Source organism: Panthera uncia (genome assembly GCF_023721935.1).
Source record: "Panthera uncia isolate 11264 chromosome A3 unlocalized genomic scaffold, Puncia_PCG_1.0 HiC_scaffold_11, whole genome shotgun sequence".
In the NCBI taxonomy this organism is placed as follows: domain Eukaryota; kingdom Metazoa; phylum Chordata; class Mammalia; order Carnivora; family Felidae; genus Panthera; species Panthera uncia.
The window spans coordinates 13533713-13549273 of NW_026057578.1; the positions used below are offsets into that span (position 1 = coordinate 13533713).

The following is a 15561-nucleotide window of genomic DNA, read 5'->3' on the forward strand; positions in this document are numbered from 1 at the left end:
CCCCCACTCCCCACTCTCCTTACAGATAAACAAGCAGGCGGGAGCCATGTCAGCACGCAGCTAAGCGTCGCCGCCAGGCTGTCCCTCCTCATCAAGATTACCTACCTACCGGCCGGCGGTGAGGAGCCAACCACCCGTCCTTGCCCCGGCACAGCCTTGGGCACCATGCCCTCCTTTCTCCCCTGGAGCTACAAAGCAGTCACCTTGAAACTCCCCACTCAGCACCAGAGTTGCGAGGCCAATTCTCAGACCTGCAACAGTAAATTTACATTATCCACTATGAGGCTGTTCGTTCGGCCTCTGAAAGCGGGTTTTGCAAAACCCATTGTTAATTTTCAGGGCTCTGTTGGGGGTGGACAAAAATCCGATGTGTGAGTATCCCGTGCATTGGCTAAGGGCACTGTTTGACTGTTGTTTTGCTCTGCAGACTCAGATTGTCTTTCCTGGAGGTTAACTGTCTTAGGACTGGCTGGGGATTTGGTGGCCGTTTTCAGGCTGATTAAACAGCCTGTTTATTTTACCTTGGCCTCAGACAGGGGTGTGGCCCTTTGGCTTGGCTTTTCAGGTGACTGCTAGCCTTGAAACACTTTCATTTTACTACCTAGCTCCTTTTTGGTAGGGATGCAAAGCTGGTTTCTGATGTATCCAGAAGGGGGAATGGGCTTCCTCCCCCCCTCCCCAGCTTGCTCCCTTTTAGCATTTTTGCGTTTGTACGGACACCTGTCTGTCTGTCGGCAGTTGACAGCTCCTTAGGGCTGCGTCATTCCTAACCTCCCACCCACCTAATTTGAGGGCCAGGGGGCCTCACCTCAGAGCCTCCTGTTTGGAGGCTCAGGCTCTAAAAGGAAAGGGTTTTCCTTAGGAACCTGTGACTTCACAAACTCCCCCTGTCATTGCAGATTTTTTTTTTAAGCTGCTAAACGTTGGGTTGTTGGTGTCCTTTGGTTGAGCTTTTCCTAGTTCAGATATTTAGGAAGGTGGCTTTGAAACTAGCAGGGCTGCTTCAACAGGAGCTACAGCTATTGAACAAACTGCTACCATTTTAGCTTCAATACAGGAATGAGGCAGTGTTGCAAGACGCCATTTTAAGAATCCTGCATAAATAGCTTAGCTACCGATGACTCTGCCTGTTTTAGGTGAGTGCTTATATAAATAAAGCTGCTCTGCTAACCATTCCCTCCCCCCCCCCCCAATTTAAAAAAAATTAATTGCAGATTTAGGGAAGCATGGTTTTCTTATTTTGATGTTCACATTTGGTGATCTAGAAGAGGAAGATGTTGTGTCTTGGGGATTACATTTTTCTTACAGCCTGGACCAGTTTGGGATTTTGAATGAAAGTAAAAACCTAAAGGAAAAGCCCTTCCGAATGATGCATGATTCTTGAATTGCTGTGCGATGATCCTCAGCTGTAGAACCAGAGTCTTGTGCATGCTGGTTATATATTCTAGATGGGTTAGATATTCTTGGTTAAAAGTCAAATAGTAGGGGCACTTGGGGAAAAGAAAGATCTGGGCATTGTGTATCCAGGCTTTTTTTTTTTTTTTTTTTTTTTTCCTGTCAAAACTAGATGTTTGCTCTTTTTCTTTCTCTCTCTCTTTTGGAAGTGTGGAGGGGATGGCATTCCTGGGAATTACGGACCAGCCTTGAGTCCTCAGAATTAATAATCAGAAGGCTTAAAACATCCTGGAGGTTCAGCGCTTCATATTCAACTTTTTAATTCCTCTTTTCCAGTGCATGCAGGTTAAGAAGTCAGCCGAGGTTTTCTTGCTCAGGCACTGGGGGAGAAATCTTTTATTCTTTCTGGGACCGGATGGGAAAGTCTTGGTTGTATTTGCAGAAGCTGCTGCTGTTTCTTCTTTAATTGCCTGAAATGTATCAGTTTGTGAAATCCACAGGCAAGTGACTTAGGGTAACTGTGAGTGAAAGCGGTGGGAACATATATATCCTATACAACTAGTTGATGGTGTATTTTCCTGTTGGGGTGAAAGGCTGTAGTTTGGGTTTTCAGCTAATTTTTTGCCCTTTTCTTTAGCTGGCCCCCTGCCTCCTCAGTGGACTTTAAAAAAAAAAAAAAGTAATGTCAGTTTTAAACAAGGACTTGTTGTTCCATTGTTTTTGATTTAAATAATCGGGGTTGCTGGAAGCTAGCAGATAGGAAAGATGCTGTATATTTTTTAAGACTTTCATGTGTTAATGACAAGAGTTCAAAGTCTTTTCCCCGGGTGCAGCTGGCTTTTCTTTTTAACAATTAGAATTTGACTTTTTTTTTTCTCCTCCAAATGACTGAACAGTTTTTAACCTAAATTGACCACGGTCTGTGGGGGGGCATTCAGACAGGTACAGAGCTTTTGATGTAATATTCATAATTTTCCCCCTAACAACATACTGGTGCTTCACACTAAACCAAAAAATAAATAAATAAATAAATAAAATAACAAAACAAAACAGAACAACAACCAAGAAAACTGAGATCAGTGGTGTAGAAAAAAGGAAGTCCCTTTAGATGTGGCTATTCAAAATGACTCATTTTGCATTCTGGTCTTTGCTCTTGTAAATGAAGTTTTTTCCCTTTTAACGCATAGACACTGCAATTTCCTTTAGTCAAATGCAAGTTATTGTATGTCTGTGTGCGTTGCAAGTGCGTGCACGGGCTCCCTTTGAAAGGGCGGCTTGCTGATCTGCGAAAAAGATGGGTTTTCTGAAATCATGCTTAAAATCCTTGGCTGAAGCTGGTGATGCTGCTGGTAAAGTGGGGTGAATATGGTGCCCACTGGTAATACTTGGAAAGATAAAGATAAAACAACTTCACTCACCCCCCCCTTCCCCCCCTTCTGCAGCAGCAAACAGCCACCACATAACTAGTTTGCATTTTCCTAGCTTCTCAGCAGCATCCCTGCCTGAAGTACTCTGCGCCTCTGGGCTGTAGGAGGCCAAATAATTGTTCTCTTGAATGCAGTCCCTCCTCCATGATCAATACACCTTTGAATGTTTTCATCACCGCAGAAATCCTTCAAGTGGGTTTTGGGGGCTCTATTCTGCATAATCGTTTTCTCACTGTACGTTTTGGTTGGATCCCAGCTGAGTGTTTTCTCTGTCACTCAAAATAGGGGATCAGTGGCAGTGAGTTTAGGATTTCACATACTTCATGCTAGAGAGGGAAACAGATTCTAGTTGTTAGAAAGATCAAGGTTGCTGTTTGTTCTCTTTGGGTTGATCAGCTCAACTCAGATCATCTCTGAGAGCTGCTCTGGGTGTTTTACGCAAATGTATTTCCAGGCACCCCAAGCAAGAAACTGTCAGCAGTATCCATTTGGACAATATGTGTGTGGTTGCAGGCAGAGTGTCTGTGTTTCCCTGTTGAGAATGTCTGTCTCTGAAGTTGGGAGTAAAAAGGTAAACGTGCTGAAATCACCTTCCACAAATCACCCTGGAATATTGCATGTTAGTGAAGTGTTTACATCGAAGAGTCTTTTTGATGGAAACCGTTTGTGACAACATGCCCGTTGTTTCTTTGGTGAATTTGTGTCGCGGGCTTTCTCTGCAGATGCTATAAGTGAAATTGTTAATAGGGTTCCATATCAGTGAGCAAAGTGTGTTAATATTCCAACCAATTTCAAACTACCTCTCTTTATTCTCTCTGCTGGGACTAGTTAAGTTTGAGGTGTGCAAGTTCTTCTAATTTTCTTCTGGGCCATAATTTCTTCCTTTCTGTCTGGTTCTTATCCTGAACCCTCTTCCCTTATCAGACATGGCCCTCTCCTAAATCCATTTCTGTGGATCCTGAGGTTCCAGGCCATTTTGGACTCCCCTTTTGTCACAGTCTCAGGCCACAGAGCACAGAAGGGACATTCTGATCCTTCCTCTCTCACTCAGCCTTCCCCTCCAGTCCTGGCTTTGAGTCTTCCAAATGGAAAATTCCAGCCATGTCAGTTGGTGATGCACCCATTTCTTCATGGTGAACCACAGACTGATGGGATTGCAGCTAAAGTACTTCCTCAGATTCATATCACTTCATGGTCACCCTGAGTGCTTGGGAAGTTCCAGCACCTCGAACATTTTGCACCTGCTAAAGCAGAACTCTACTGGCTTGCCTGGGAGAGGTGTGTGTGTGTGTGTGTGTGTGTGTGTGTGTGTGTGTGTGTGTGGTTCCGGAACACATGAAATGGTCTGCACTCTGTTCAACAGGAGTTCCAGCCGAGAGAGTGAGAGAAGAGTCTGGTAGACCTTCCCAGCCAAGGGGACTGCTCCCCCCCAACCCCCAACTCAGCCTGTCTTTTAAATAATCCTTCCTCATTCCACTTTTGTGGTGGGGGATAATTAGTCACAGCTCAAGAGTGCTGAATGCTTTCTCTGAGCCATGCCTGCTACTGAGAGGAAACATCCAGGGGATGGGAGTGTGGGTACCCCAAGCCCAATTCCTGGGACAAGTGCTAGTGTTTTGAATGAATGTTCTGAGACCAGGCTTTTTGCTTCTAACCTGGGCATATTTTTTCACTTTGCAATTTCACCTGTATATTTTTACACGTTCCTGCCTCGTCGAGAAATCCTAAGATTTAGCCAAGAGGTCTGTGTAATGCTCCCTGCCTTGCAGAATTCAGAGATCAGAACTCAGGGTACCCTGTGAACCACCTCTAACCTGAACCCAGTGTTAACAACAAGACACTTGTTTACTTGTTGGCTGGGTTCTCATTGGCCCTCAGGGGCAGATTGTAATTGTGTGTCTAAAAAAAAAAAAAATGTTTTTTTGTTTTTGTTTTTTTTTTTTTTTTTGCATCCCCCAACAGCATGACAACTGGAATAGTAATTTGACTTAAAAAAAGAACAACCTAGTGGTTTGAAAAACCCCTTTAGGAGTCTTAACACTTTTGTTTGAAATCCAACGTGGGTTTCTTGCCCCCCCCCCCCGCCCCCCAGCCCTGCATAAGGATGGGGGATTGGCTTCAATGCGGGTTTGTTGTTAGAACTTCTAAATAGCTGCCCCCATGGGGCAAGTTCTCAGTCTACCTAAACGTGAACCTAATTTGCTCTGTTTCAGCTTGGCTGAAGAGGAAATAAAAACAGAACAGGAGGTGGTGGAGGGCATGGACATCTCTACTCGCTCCAAAGGTGAGTAAAAATCTTGTATTCTCTATTCCAGAGCAGAGGAGGAAATTGGAATTTCTTTTTCTAGTTGTTGCAGTGCAGCGAAGTGTGGCTTTCGGATCCGAGGCTGTAACACTCCTCTGATTTTGAGAGGAGGAACCTTTGATGGATGGACCTAATTTGTGGAGAATTCCCCGGCCTTTTGATTCCCTTTCCCTTGTGTGTCTGTATAGGTAAACCGACCTGTCCCAACAGTAAATTTTATGTGTGTGTCATGACTGAGGGGGAGGGGCTGGCTCCTCTCTGCAGGGTGACTTTCAGGAATTCAGAATTTAAATACAGCGTGTTCTAGAAGCAATGGGAGTATCCAGCTGCTGCTGGGTTTCTGATTTTAATAACAGGCCTCTTTGGAATCACAGAAGTGAAACAGAGTCGGCCCACTTCATTGAAAAACGGTGGTCTTGGTTAGAGATACAGAGGAAATGTAGGACTTTCTGGAATGCTGGGGCCAACCTTTGCATTTAGGACAAAATTTAGCCAATTAGAGCAACCATGGGTTTATGTTTTAGTTCAGAGTCCTGCATCAGACTCTTCAAAATCTTCTAATTGTGAGATTGGTGCTTTTCATTTGGTCCGTGTGAGATTGTACGAGGCTTCCCAGAAGAAAGTAGTTATTCGCTTTTGCCTTCGGGGTGTTTTCACGACCGAGCTACTGCGATGTTTTCCACATCTTTGATTGATGAAAATGCTAATCTACAAACTTAATGGTTGTACCAAGGTGGTGTTATTCCTTCAACAAGTCATTGAATGTCTGCTCTGAGCTGAGGGTTATAGGGGAGGTGAGAAAGGCTGGAGAGGTTATTGCAGACTGCCAGGAAGATTCTAGATCTTTCTAGACTCCAGCTAGGGAGCATAAGAAGAAGTGGCTCCCTAGAGGCACCTGAAAATCAAAGCTTATTTTTATAAGATACCCCTGTCATTTTGGGCAAAGTGAGGGTCAGATAGTGACTCTGGAAGTGGAAGCTGGCCGTTGTTGGGGCTATGCCTGACAGATGGGGGGGGCCCAGCATGGTTCAGGGGTGGGGATGGTGAGGAGCCCAGGCTGCTTGAGCGTGCCTGGGGGTTGGAGCAGACTCAGGATTTCGGGAGGTTGGGCCTAGTCTGCGGGGCCCTTCATCAACCCCCTCACCCCCTGCCATCCCTGTCCTGGGCTAGCAGCACCTATAATGGTATGGAGAACTGTGGGGGAGTTTTGAGCAAGTTTTCAGAACTTTCCTGAAGAGGTGTTTTGAGACGGTTGTTGATGAGGGAGCCTCTCCCAGTTCCCTTGTGGTCAGAATGGAACCTGTGGAGAAAGCCCAGAGAATGGGTCCGGGTAGGGTGGGGGGTGGGGTGGGCCAGGGTGGGGGTGACTTTGTCCTCACTAAGCTCTTCACCTGCACAGTTTCAGTCTTTGTGCCTCCACGTTCTTATCTTTATTTATTAAAAACAATTTTTTTATGTTTATTTGAGAGAGAGAGAGAGACAGAGCATGAGCGGGGGAGGAGCAGAGAGAGAGAGAGGGAGACACAGAATCCTAAGCAGGCTCCAGGCTTTGAGCTGTGAGCACAGAGCCCGACGTGGGGCTTGAACTCATGAACCGTGAGATCATGACCTGAGCCAAAGTCTGATGCTTAACCGACTGAGCTACCCAGGCACCCCCACATTTTTATCTTTAAAATGGGATGTTGGATAAGATTCTGAGATTCTTTCCACCTTGGGCATTTCTTGTAGAAATAATGCTTACTGACAGTTTGTACCGGAAGTCTTTTCTTGTTGAGCTTTATTCCAGTCCCCTTAGGAGGTGAGAAGTGTTCTTCTCACTTTGCAGATGAGGACACTGAGGCTCTGAATGACAGCATCTCACAGGGAGCAAATGTAGGATGTGGTCGAACCGAGGCGAGGCTCTGCCACCAAGGAGGCTCTTTCTCCCTGGACACTCCGCGCCTGGAATGTCCCATAGCCTCGTTGTGGAGACTTTTCCAAAAGCGTCAGACTTGGGGATCGTCAGCCTGGGTGGGAGGCTCACTTTGCTCAGGCCTCCCCACCCCTTACCTTCTTTACAGACCTCCTGGGGGCTCCCACATCTTCACCAGGTCGCGTCTCCAATGACTGTGGCGCCTGAAGTGGTCACTCTGGGGTGACCACTGTCCCTTGCTCTCGTTGCCCCACTCTGGCCCTGTCCCTGCCCCTGCAGCAGCTAGGGCGCTCTTAGAAAACAGGTCAGATCTTGCTCATCTTGCTAACTCCTTCCACTGACCTCCCAGTGCCCCCAGGCTCCAGTTGGAGGTCGCCATGACCTACCTACCTGGGTCAGGCCACCTGCCTTCTTGAATCCTGTGACCTTCTGTTCCCCTCTACCATTTCTCTCCCTGACTCTGAGCAGCCCTGCCTCCTTCCCCTCCGGTCCCTCTTGGGGCCCCGTGTGTCCTGTGTCCTTCGCTGGGAACATGCTACTCTGGGTCTTGCTGGCTATTTCTCATCTCTCAGATTGATCTCAGACGTCCTTTCCCGGAGGCCTTCAGGGTTTATCCAGTTCAGAGGAGCCATTCCATCGTTTTCTGTTATATTTTTAAAAGTGGTTTCTAATTTTAGAGCAGTTTTAGATTTCCGGAAAGTTGGGAAGACAGCGACAAGTGTTCCCGTGTCACCCCTCCTACTCCCCACACGCATACCCGCACACGCACCCAGATAGCTTTTCCCCATTATTAACATCATACGTTAGCATGGTGCATTTGGCACAGTTAATGAGTCTGTAAGTTTGTACTTTGTTTGGCTTCCCTTGGTTTTTCTGCGGACGTCGCTTTCCTGTTCTGAGATCCCACCCAGTAAACCGGGTTATGTGTAGTTATCGTGGCTCCTGGTCTCCTCTTGGCTGTCCCAGTTTCTCAGACTTTCCTTGTTTTTGATGACCTTGATAGTTTTGAGGAGTACTGCTCAGGTATTTTGTGGACTGCCCCTCGACTGGGATTTATCTGATGTTTCCCCTGTAACTAGACTCTGGTGGGCTGGGATTGCAAGCTTTGGGGGAGGAGGACCACAGAGTGAAGTACTGTTTTCAGCACATCACATCAAGGGTACATGTTACCGATGTGGTTTATGGCTGGTGACGTTGACCTTGACCACCTGGCTGAGGTCAGGTTCGTTAGCTCACCACCCTCTTGTGCTATGCTCTTTATTAATGAAATCATGAAGCCCACCCACACCTAGTGGGTGGTGAGTATACTCTACCTCCTTGAGGCCAGAGCATGTACACAAATTATTTGGAATTCTGTATGAGGGTTATTTGTTACTTCCCAGTTTTTTGTTACTCAGTCATTTATCGCAGCATGGACTCAATTATTATTGCTGTTTTAAAAAAAATTTCCTTATTTATTATTTTTCCTAAAAGTTTATTTATCTTGAGAGAGAGGGAGAGAGAGAATGTGACAGTGAGTCGGGGAGGGCCAGAGAGGGAGAGAGAGAATCCCAGGCAGGTTCTGCACTGGGACTTGGGACTTGATCTCACAAATAACGAGATCATGACCTCAGCCGGAATCCAGAGTGGGATGCTTCATGGACTGAGCCACCCAGACGTCCATGGACTCGTTTATTTTAAACCTTGGGTTGTAGTCCGATACTTCTTAGTTATTTTGTTGATCAAGATGTTCTAGTTTTAGGAGGTGTCTGGCTGGTGCAGTTGGTAGAGCGTGCAACTCTTGATCTCGGGGTTGTGAGTTCAAGCCCCACCGTGGGTGTAGAGATTATTTAAAAATAAAATCTTAAAAAAAAAAAAAAAGTTTCCAGCTTTGGCCATTGAGCACTCTTTCAGGTGATTCCTGTGTCCCTTTGACATCAGTGGGGTTTGTTTGATTGACTGAACCCTTAATTATTTTGGCCACTACAAGATGTGCTGGGCTCATCTTGTATATTTTCCGCCTCGTCCCTAGAGCTAGCCATTTCCCCAGGGCACTCTGGTTCCTTTTATTGGAGAGTGGCATTGGAAACCAAGCTCTGGGTCCTCAGTGTGCTTGTTGCTATGGAGATGTCTTTTTTTTGTCTTTTTTCGGTCCTCTCGGCCGACAGAGCAAGGAGACCGCGTATACTGACCCGTACGTATACACACATCTATGAAGATTTCCCTCTGTGTCTATGTTAAACTAAACATGAGTTTGTACGCTTGTCTCAAATTGTGAGCCATGACCACGTGGATCATTCCAGACTTCTCCCCTCTTGTCTATAACTTTTTCACTCCCGTACTGAGAAAGCTGTCTCTCACCATCTGCCATTTGGTTACTATTTTCTGGTACATTTTAAATCTTATCATTGATGTACAGCTTGGTGAACTTAAACACTTGTGGGACCACAACCCAGATCCAGAGACTTGATCATTTATGGTGTTCCAGAAGGTTCCTCAAGCTCATTCCAGAGTTTTTTCATAATCCTTGTTCATGACCTTGTACCTTTTTTTTTTTTTTTTTTTAATGTTTATCTATTTTTGAGAGAGAGATCGGGTGTGAGCAGGGGAGGGGCAGAGAGACAGGGGAACAGAGGATCCAAAGTGGGCTCTGTGCTGGCAGTAGGGAGCTCTATGCAGGGCCTGAACCCACGAACCGCGAGATCATGGCCTGAGCCGAAGTTGGATGCTTAATCGACTGAGCCATCAAGGTGCCCCCTTATTTATTTGTTTATTGATGGTCTTCTCTGCTGAAATGTAGTCTCCTTCTCTCCCCAGGTCCTAGACCGCTATGCTCAACCACCCCTTCCGTTTGAGAAGCTGGGAAGGGTGGCTTCGAGGTTTAAAAAAACCTCTTCTGGAGCCACACTCCCTGGGTTCACACTCTGGCCTGCCCCCTGCCTAGCTGGGTTATTCTTTGTGGCTCAGTCTCCTCTTATCCATGGGGAGGGTAAAGCCAGAGAGTTGTGGTGAAGGATTAAATTTGCTCACGCACACGGGGCGCTCAGAACTGGGGCATGGCACGTGCTCAGAAATGTTAGCCAGGATTACATCCAGCAGGAAGAGGGATGAGCTTGGATTGATAAGCCTGTCAGGTGAAAGCCCTACTTACCACGTTCTATGACTTCCCCTAGTTAGAACCTCTAGGGAAGGGGGTGTGGAGACAGATGGGGAAACCAAGCCCAGACTGTGAGGAATTGTAGGCTTCCCGACAGGCAGGCTTGGGATAGGGTTGCCATCCTCTGGGCCTCTATGACATTTGAAGAAAGCTCGTCTGCAGCCAGTTTGGCCTGATTTTCCTAGGGCCTTTGGGGCCCTTGCTGTGGTGAGGAAACCATGAGCGGGAATGGAAGGGGTCACCTCGTTTTGAGGGAGACCTTTCTGCCCTCCCCGGACTGCCTTGGATGGCTTTCTTTGTGTGGAACCGAGCTCCTGTCTTCCAGGGTTGGGTGGCCAGGTGACTGGCTGCTCTTGTGTCTAGAGCCTTGGGTCAGGTGAATAAGTCGCATTCACAGAGGCCTGAAGTTACACTACTGGGTTGCTCACGTTCTTTTTCTTCCCTTTTTTCATGTTTATGTATTTATTTTGAGAGAGCTTGTGAGCGAGTGGGCGAGGGGCAGAGAGAGAGAGAGAGAGAGAGAGAGAATCCCTAGCAGGCGCCACACTGTCAACACAGAGCCCAGTATGGGGCTCGATCCCACAAACCATGAGATCATGACTTGAACTGAAATCAAGAGTCCCTGGACACCCAATAGACTGAGCCACCCAGATGTCCGGCTCAGATTCTGAGAGCTGAGGTCAGTGTGGTCAAAATGGCGTGCTCGAAAGGGCTGACTGGGACAAAGTCTTGTCTCTCCTTTCACTCCTAATTATCTCTCAGTCCACGGTGGGATGATTTGGATCCATCGGACACGTACTTAGTTCTCCAGCCCGCTTCTCTTGTGGTTTGGGAAATTCAGTGCTTCAGTCCCCAAACGACATCACTCAGTCGGTCACTCGGTTGGGCTTTTTTTTGGTCGTGAGCCGCGGAAGTCGGTTCTAGTGGGTTGGAGCAGGAAAACGATGGACTGGAAGGGGGTCACTTGGCTCATGGGGTTGATGGGAAGGCTGGAGGTCCGGGGCTGTTCTGGGGACAGAGCCAGTTCACAGTCTCCTCGGGGTCAAGAGAGGGCAAAGTCCTCTGGGAGAGTCGCTCATCTTGTGTCATGTATCTGCCCTTTGGCCAGGGAAGGGCTGGTGTCTGGACCCCTGAACCCACCACCTGCCCCCACCAGCGAGGAGATAATTCCTCAGGAGCTGATATGGCCATTTGGGCATCTTGAGAAACGACACCATTCTTTCCCACTTGCAGGTGGAGAGCAGGCCGTGAACTGCACTCTGCTTGGGAAACTTGGAAACTCCAATAATTGGCCCTCGGTTCTTTAATTCTATCCCGACATCTAGTCCATACGTCTCTTCAGATTCTCTAACTAAATTTCACTTTATACACCCATGACACGTACTCATTTATTAACTGAGTAATTCCCAAGCCAGTCATTGCCATTACCCCAGCCTTGGCATTTACCGGAGTGTTCTAGTTCTCTGGAGACCAAGCTTTCGAGCTTTCAGGATGTCAGGTTGACATTTGTGTCCGAGGATAATGATCTGCTGAGAAGATACCAGGTGTGTTTACCTGTTTCGTGTTTTCTGAGTACTTACTAGGTGCCTGGTATTCTATGCAAATTACTTCATTTGACTTTTCTTTTTTTTAATTTTTTTTTTCAACGTTTTTTATTTATTTTTGGGACAGAGAGAGACAGAGCATGAACGGGGGAGGGGCAGAGAGAGAGGGAGACACAGAATCAGAAACAGGCTCCGAGCCATCAGCCCAGAGCCTGACGCGGGGCTCAAACTCACGGACCGCGAGATCGTGTTCATTTGACTTTTCTAATCACGCTGTGTTGTTCTGTTACTCCCATTTTACGGTGAAGGAAACTGAGGGGCGGCGGGATTCGTGGAGTCGCGAAGTGGAGAACCGGGGTCGGGTTTGATCTTTGGGTTTAAACCTGTGTCCATAGCCGTGAGCTCCATCCCAAGGATGCCAGGTCAGATGTCCGTAGGTAGATGAGTGAGATTAGCTGGCTGCACCTAGGGGTGCCAGGGCAGTTGAACAGGAGAGTGCCTTCCTTCAGTAATAGGGGAGGATGCATCCCTCTGACTGCTGACCAGCAGGAATATTGGCTCAACGGTGTTGCCAGGATTTTTCCACCCCCCTGTAAGAATGCCTGACTTTGAAATGCGGTTTGTGCAGGCCAGTTTCTCAAAGACCACGCACGAACCCAGCAACACATCTCTGTGAGGTCAGGAGTGGCTTGTCAGTTTGCATTCTCTGCACGAGACTGGTCACAGCACAGCCCCTTGCAGGATGTTGGCCACACTGTGCATGACTCAGAGCAAACCCCTCCGAGGGCAGGGATCTGAAGTCTGAAAGATGATGGTCTCCGTGAGTTCACGTCTCCGTACAAAGGCTCCCCTGTTCGGGAGCCTTTAACCCAGTCGGTTAAGCGTCCGACTTCAGCCAGGTCACGATCTCGCGGTCGGTGAGTTCGAGCCCCGCGTCGGGCTCTGGGCTGATGGCTCGGAGCCTGGAGCCTGTTTCCGATTCTGTGTCTCCCTCTCTCTCTGCCCCCCCCCCGTTCATGCTCTGTCTCTCTCTGTCCCAAAAATAAATAAAAAACGGTGAAAAAAAAAAAAAAACAAAGAAAAACAAAGGCTCCCCTGTTCGGGCCGCGTCGCCTCTTCTTCTGCCGTGTGTGCATTCTGCGGTAACGATTGTGGTGTGTGCGGGTGCCAGGCTGCCGGAGCTGAAATCATTTTTAAAAATGTCTGTGTAATGTCACCCGCACGAGGGAAAGAGCCGCTTGGAAACCGTGCACAGATTCAGCGGAAGCCCGAGATATTAAAATCTTGACAGTATCATTCTTGCTGAGATTTGCCTGGGTTAGGGATATGTTTTCTGAGACAGGATGTTAGAGAATAGACAATTATAGCAATTTGCTAACCAGCCCCAGACCTGAATTAGTACAGGATCCTGGTTCTCACTGTTGTATGTAAATTAAGACTGTTTCACAAAGGGATTGTTTATGAGGATGGCAATAAGATAGAGACCTTCTGTCATTTTTTTTCCCCCCCAAGGAAACTCTTTGAGAAAATATAACCAAAAACATTCTTAAATCACAGTAGGATGCAGAAAATGCTGAGAATTTTCTTTTGAAAAAAAAAATGAGCATCAGTATTTTTAACTCTATTCTGGCTCTTGGATAGCCTGCAGCGGAAGACATTTATTTGTGAGGTAGATAACTACCAGATTGTTCCTCTCCCAAGAAGGCTTAAAACGTCCCAGAACTCTGAAGATGTTGGATAATGACTTTCCAAATGAGAGATCTACCTTCTCTCGGCCAGCGGAGCATCCGCCATGCATCTGTTCGTGGGATCCTGTCTCCCCGTCTGTGCAATTTAGTTTTTGTGGTTCACTTGTGGAAAACTTTGTGTTGGCCCCCCCCGCTTTTTTGGGGGGGCCATTTTGAATTTTTTTTTTAAAACGTTTATTTATTTTTGAGAGAGAGAGGGAGAGAGAGACAGAGCATGAGCAGGGGAAGGGACAGGGAGAGAGGGAGACACAGAATCGGAAGCAGGCTCCAGGCTCAGAGCTGTCAACATAGGGCCTGACATGGGGCTCAGGCTCACAAACCGTGAGATCATGACTTGAGCCGAAGTCAGTGCTTAACCGACTGAGCCACCCAGGTGGGTTTTTTTTGCCCCGTTTTGAAGCCTGACCCATGCTTTATGTTTATGTGACTCTTGTTATTCTATAAGACTGTGATCTAAGATAGACTGTTTTCAACTTTGATAAAGAACTGTCTCCTTTTCTTTCTCCAGATGCCTGTAGAACTCTCGTTCCAGGTCTGAGGCCTTTTAGAGATCCTGGCTTTTTTTTTTTTCCTCCTGAAACTTTCAAATAGGTTTGCTCCCTTGGTGGTTGGTTCTTCACCATCGACCTTTGGGGTTGGGGGAGAGCAAGTTTGGAAAGCCCACGTCTCACAGTGGGAGTTGAGTGCAATATTATAGGGCCCTCCAAACCTCCACCCCAAGTTCCTTCTACCCACCTCCAGCTTTCCTGGGAACCTAGAAACCCGGCATTTCACAGACCTTTAAAAACAAGAACAAAAACAAAAACTTTATTGAGCTATAATTCATATAGTGTACAATTCTCCATCTTAAGGTAGACACTTCAGTGGTTTTTAATATGTTTAGAGTGTGGTGCAATCGATTTTTAACATTTTCCTCGTCCCAATAAGAAATCCCCCCCCCCCATTAGTAATCACTCCCCATTGTCCCTTACCCCAGTCCTGACAACCACAAATCTACCTTCTATCCTTGTGGATTTACTTATTTTGGTTGTTTTCATCTAAATGAAATCATAATAGCATAGGACCTTTTGGGTCTGACTTCTTTTCCTTAGAATAATGCTTTCAAGACCCAGCCACATTGTGGCCTAGATTAGCACTACGTTCCTTTTTATGGCCGAATAATGCTGTATTGTGGATATACCACATTTTTATCGTCCACTCATCCGTTAGTAGACATTCGACTTGTTTCTGTGTTTTGGCTCCCCTGCATGATGCCGACGTGACGATTTTGTGTGAGTTTTTGTGTGGGTGTATGTTTTCATGTCTCTTGGTTATAGACCTAGGTAGGCGTGGGGTTCCGGCGGTCCTAGGGCACTTCTGTTTAACCTTTTGATGGACGCGTCGACTTCTCAACACGTTAAAGTCTCTCCCAAGCCTGCATGTTTTCTATTAGTAGTTCTTCCTGTTTCTGGCCTCTTCCTCCACGCCAGGTTTCTTAGGAGAAGCGTCTTTGTGTCTTGGTTTCCTCACCTGCCCATTTGTCACTTTTGTCACTGAGCTTCCTGCAGACTCCATGTTGCTTTTTCTGGTGGAGGTTTTCGGGACTCATTTACCTTGATCTGACAGGTGTGTGGGCCATTGCTGTTCATTCTTCTCCTGGAAACATCTCTTCCTTGGCTTTTTTTTTTTTTTGCCACCGCTGTCCTCGTTCTCCTCCCGTTTCCCTGGCACCCTCGCTTCTCTTCAGCCATTAAATGTTGGCGTTGTGGAAAGCTTGGCCCTGTCCTCTCTCCCAGCATGTTCTTTCCCTGAGTGATCTCGCCCACATCCGTAGCTTTGTGACTCACACATTTTTTATTTCCAACCTAGATTTTTCCTGAGTCATGAGGCGGAGAGGGCCAGCTGCCTACCTGACCTCCCTACCTGTTGTTCATGGGTGTCTCAAACTCAGCAGGTCCCATCTCAACCTGTTCTCCTGCCCTCCCCGCTCCACCCCAGCAAAACACCTGCTTCTCTACCCTGTCCGATAAGCTAGTATTCTGCCAGTTGGCTAGGCCAGAGATAGGGGACTTATTCTAATTCTTCTGTCCTTTTGCCTTTTTTGGTGTCATTTTC

General features: G+C 47.0%; 1 protein-coding gene across 18 annotated transcripts in view; it reads left to right on the forward strand.

Annotated features, from left to right (window-relative positions):
- ZMYND8 (zinc finger MYND-type containing 8) overlaps window positions 1-15561 on the forward strand; it is a 124437-nt gene that overhangs the window by 5456 nt on the left and 103420 nt on the right. For 8 of the 18 annotated variants that reach the window (XM_049649913.1, XM_049649920.1, XM_049649906.1 and 5 more), the window contains one exon: window positions 5036-5106. In XM_049649913.1, coding sequence (XP_049505870.1) covers window positions 5036-5106 — 71 coding nt within the window. Of the gene's footprint in view, window positions 1-2858; window positions 4101-4828; window positions 5107-15561 lie in introns of those variants that run through there. The other 10 variants (XM_049649909.1, XM_049649908.1, XM_049649919.1 and 7 more) reach the window with 10 other exon arrangements.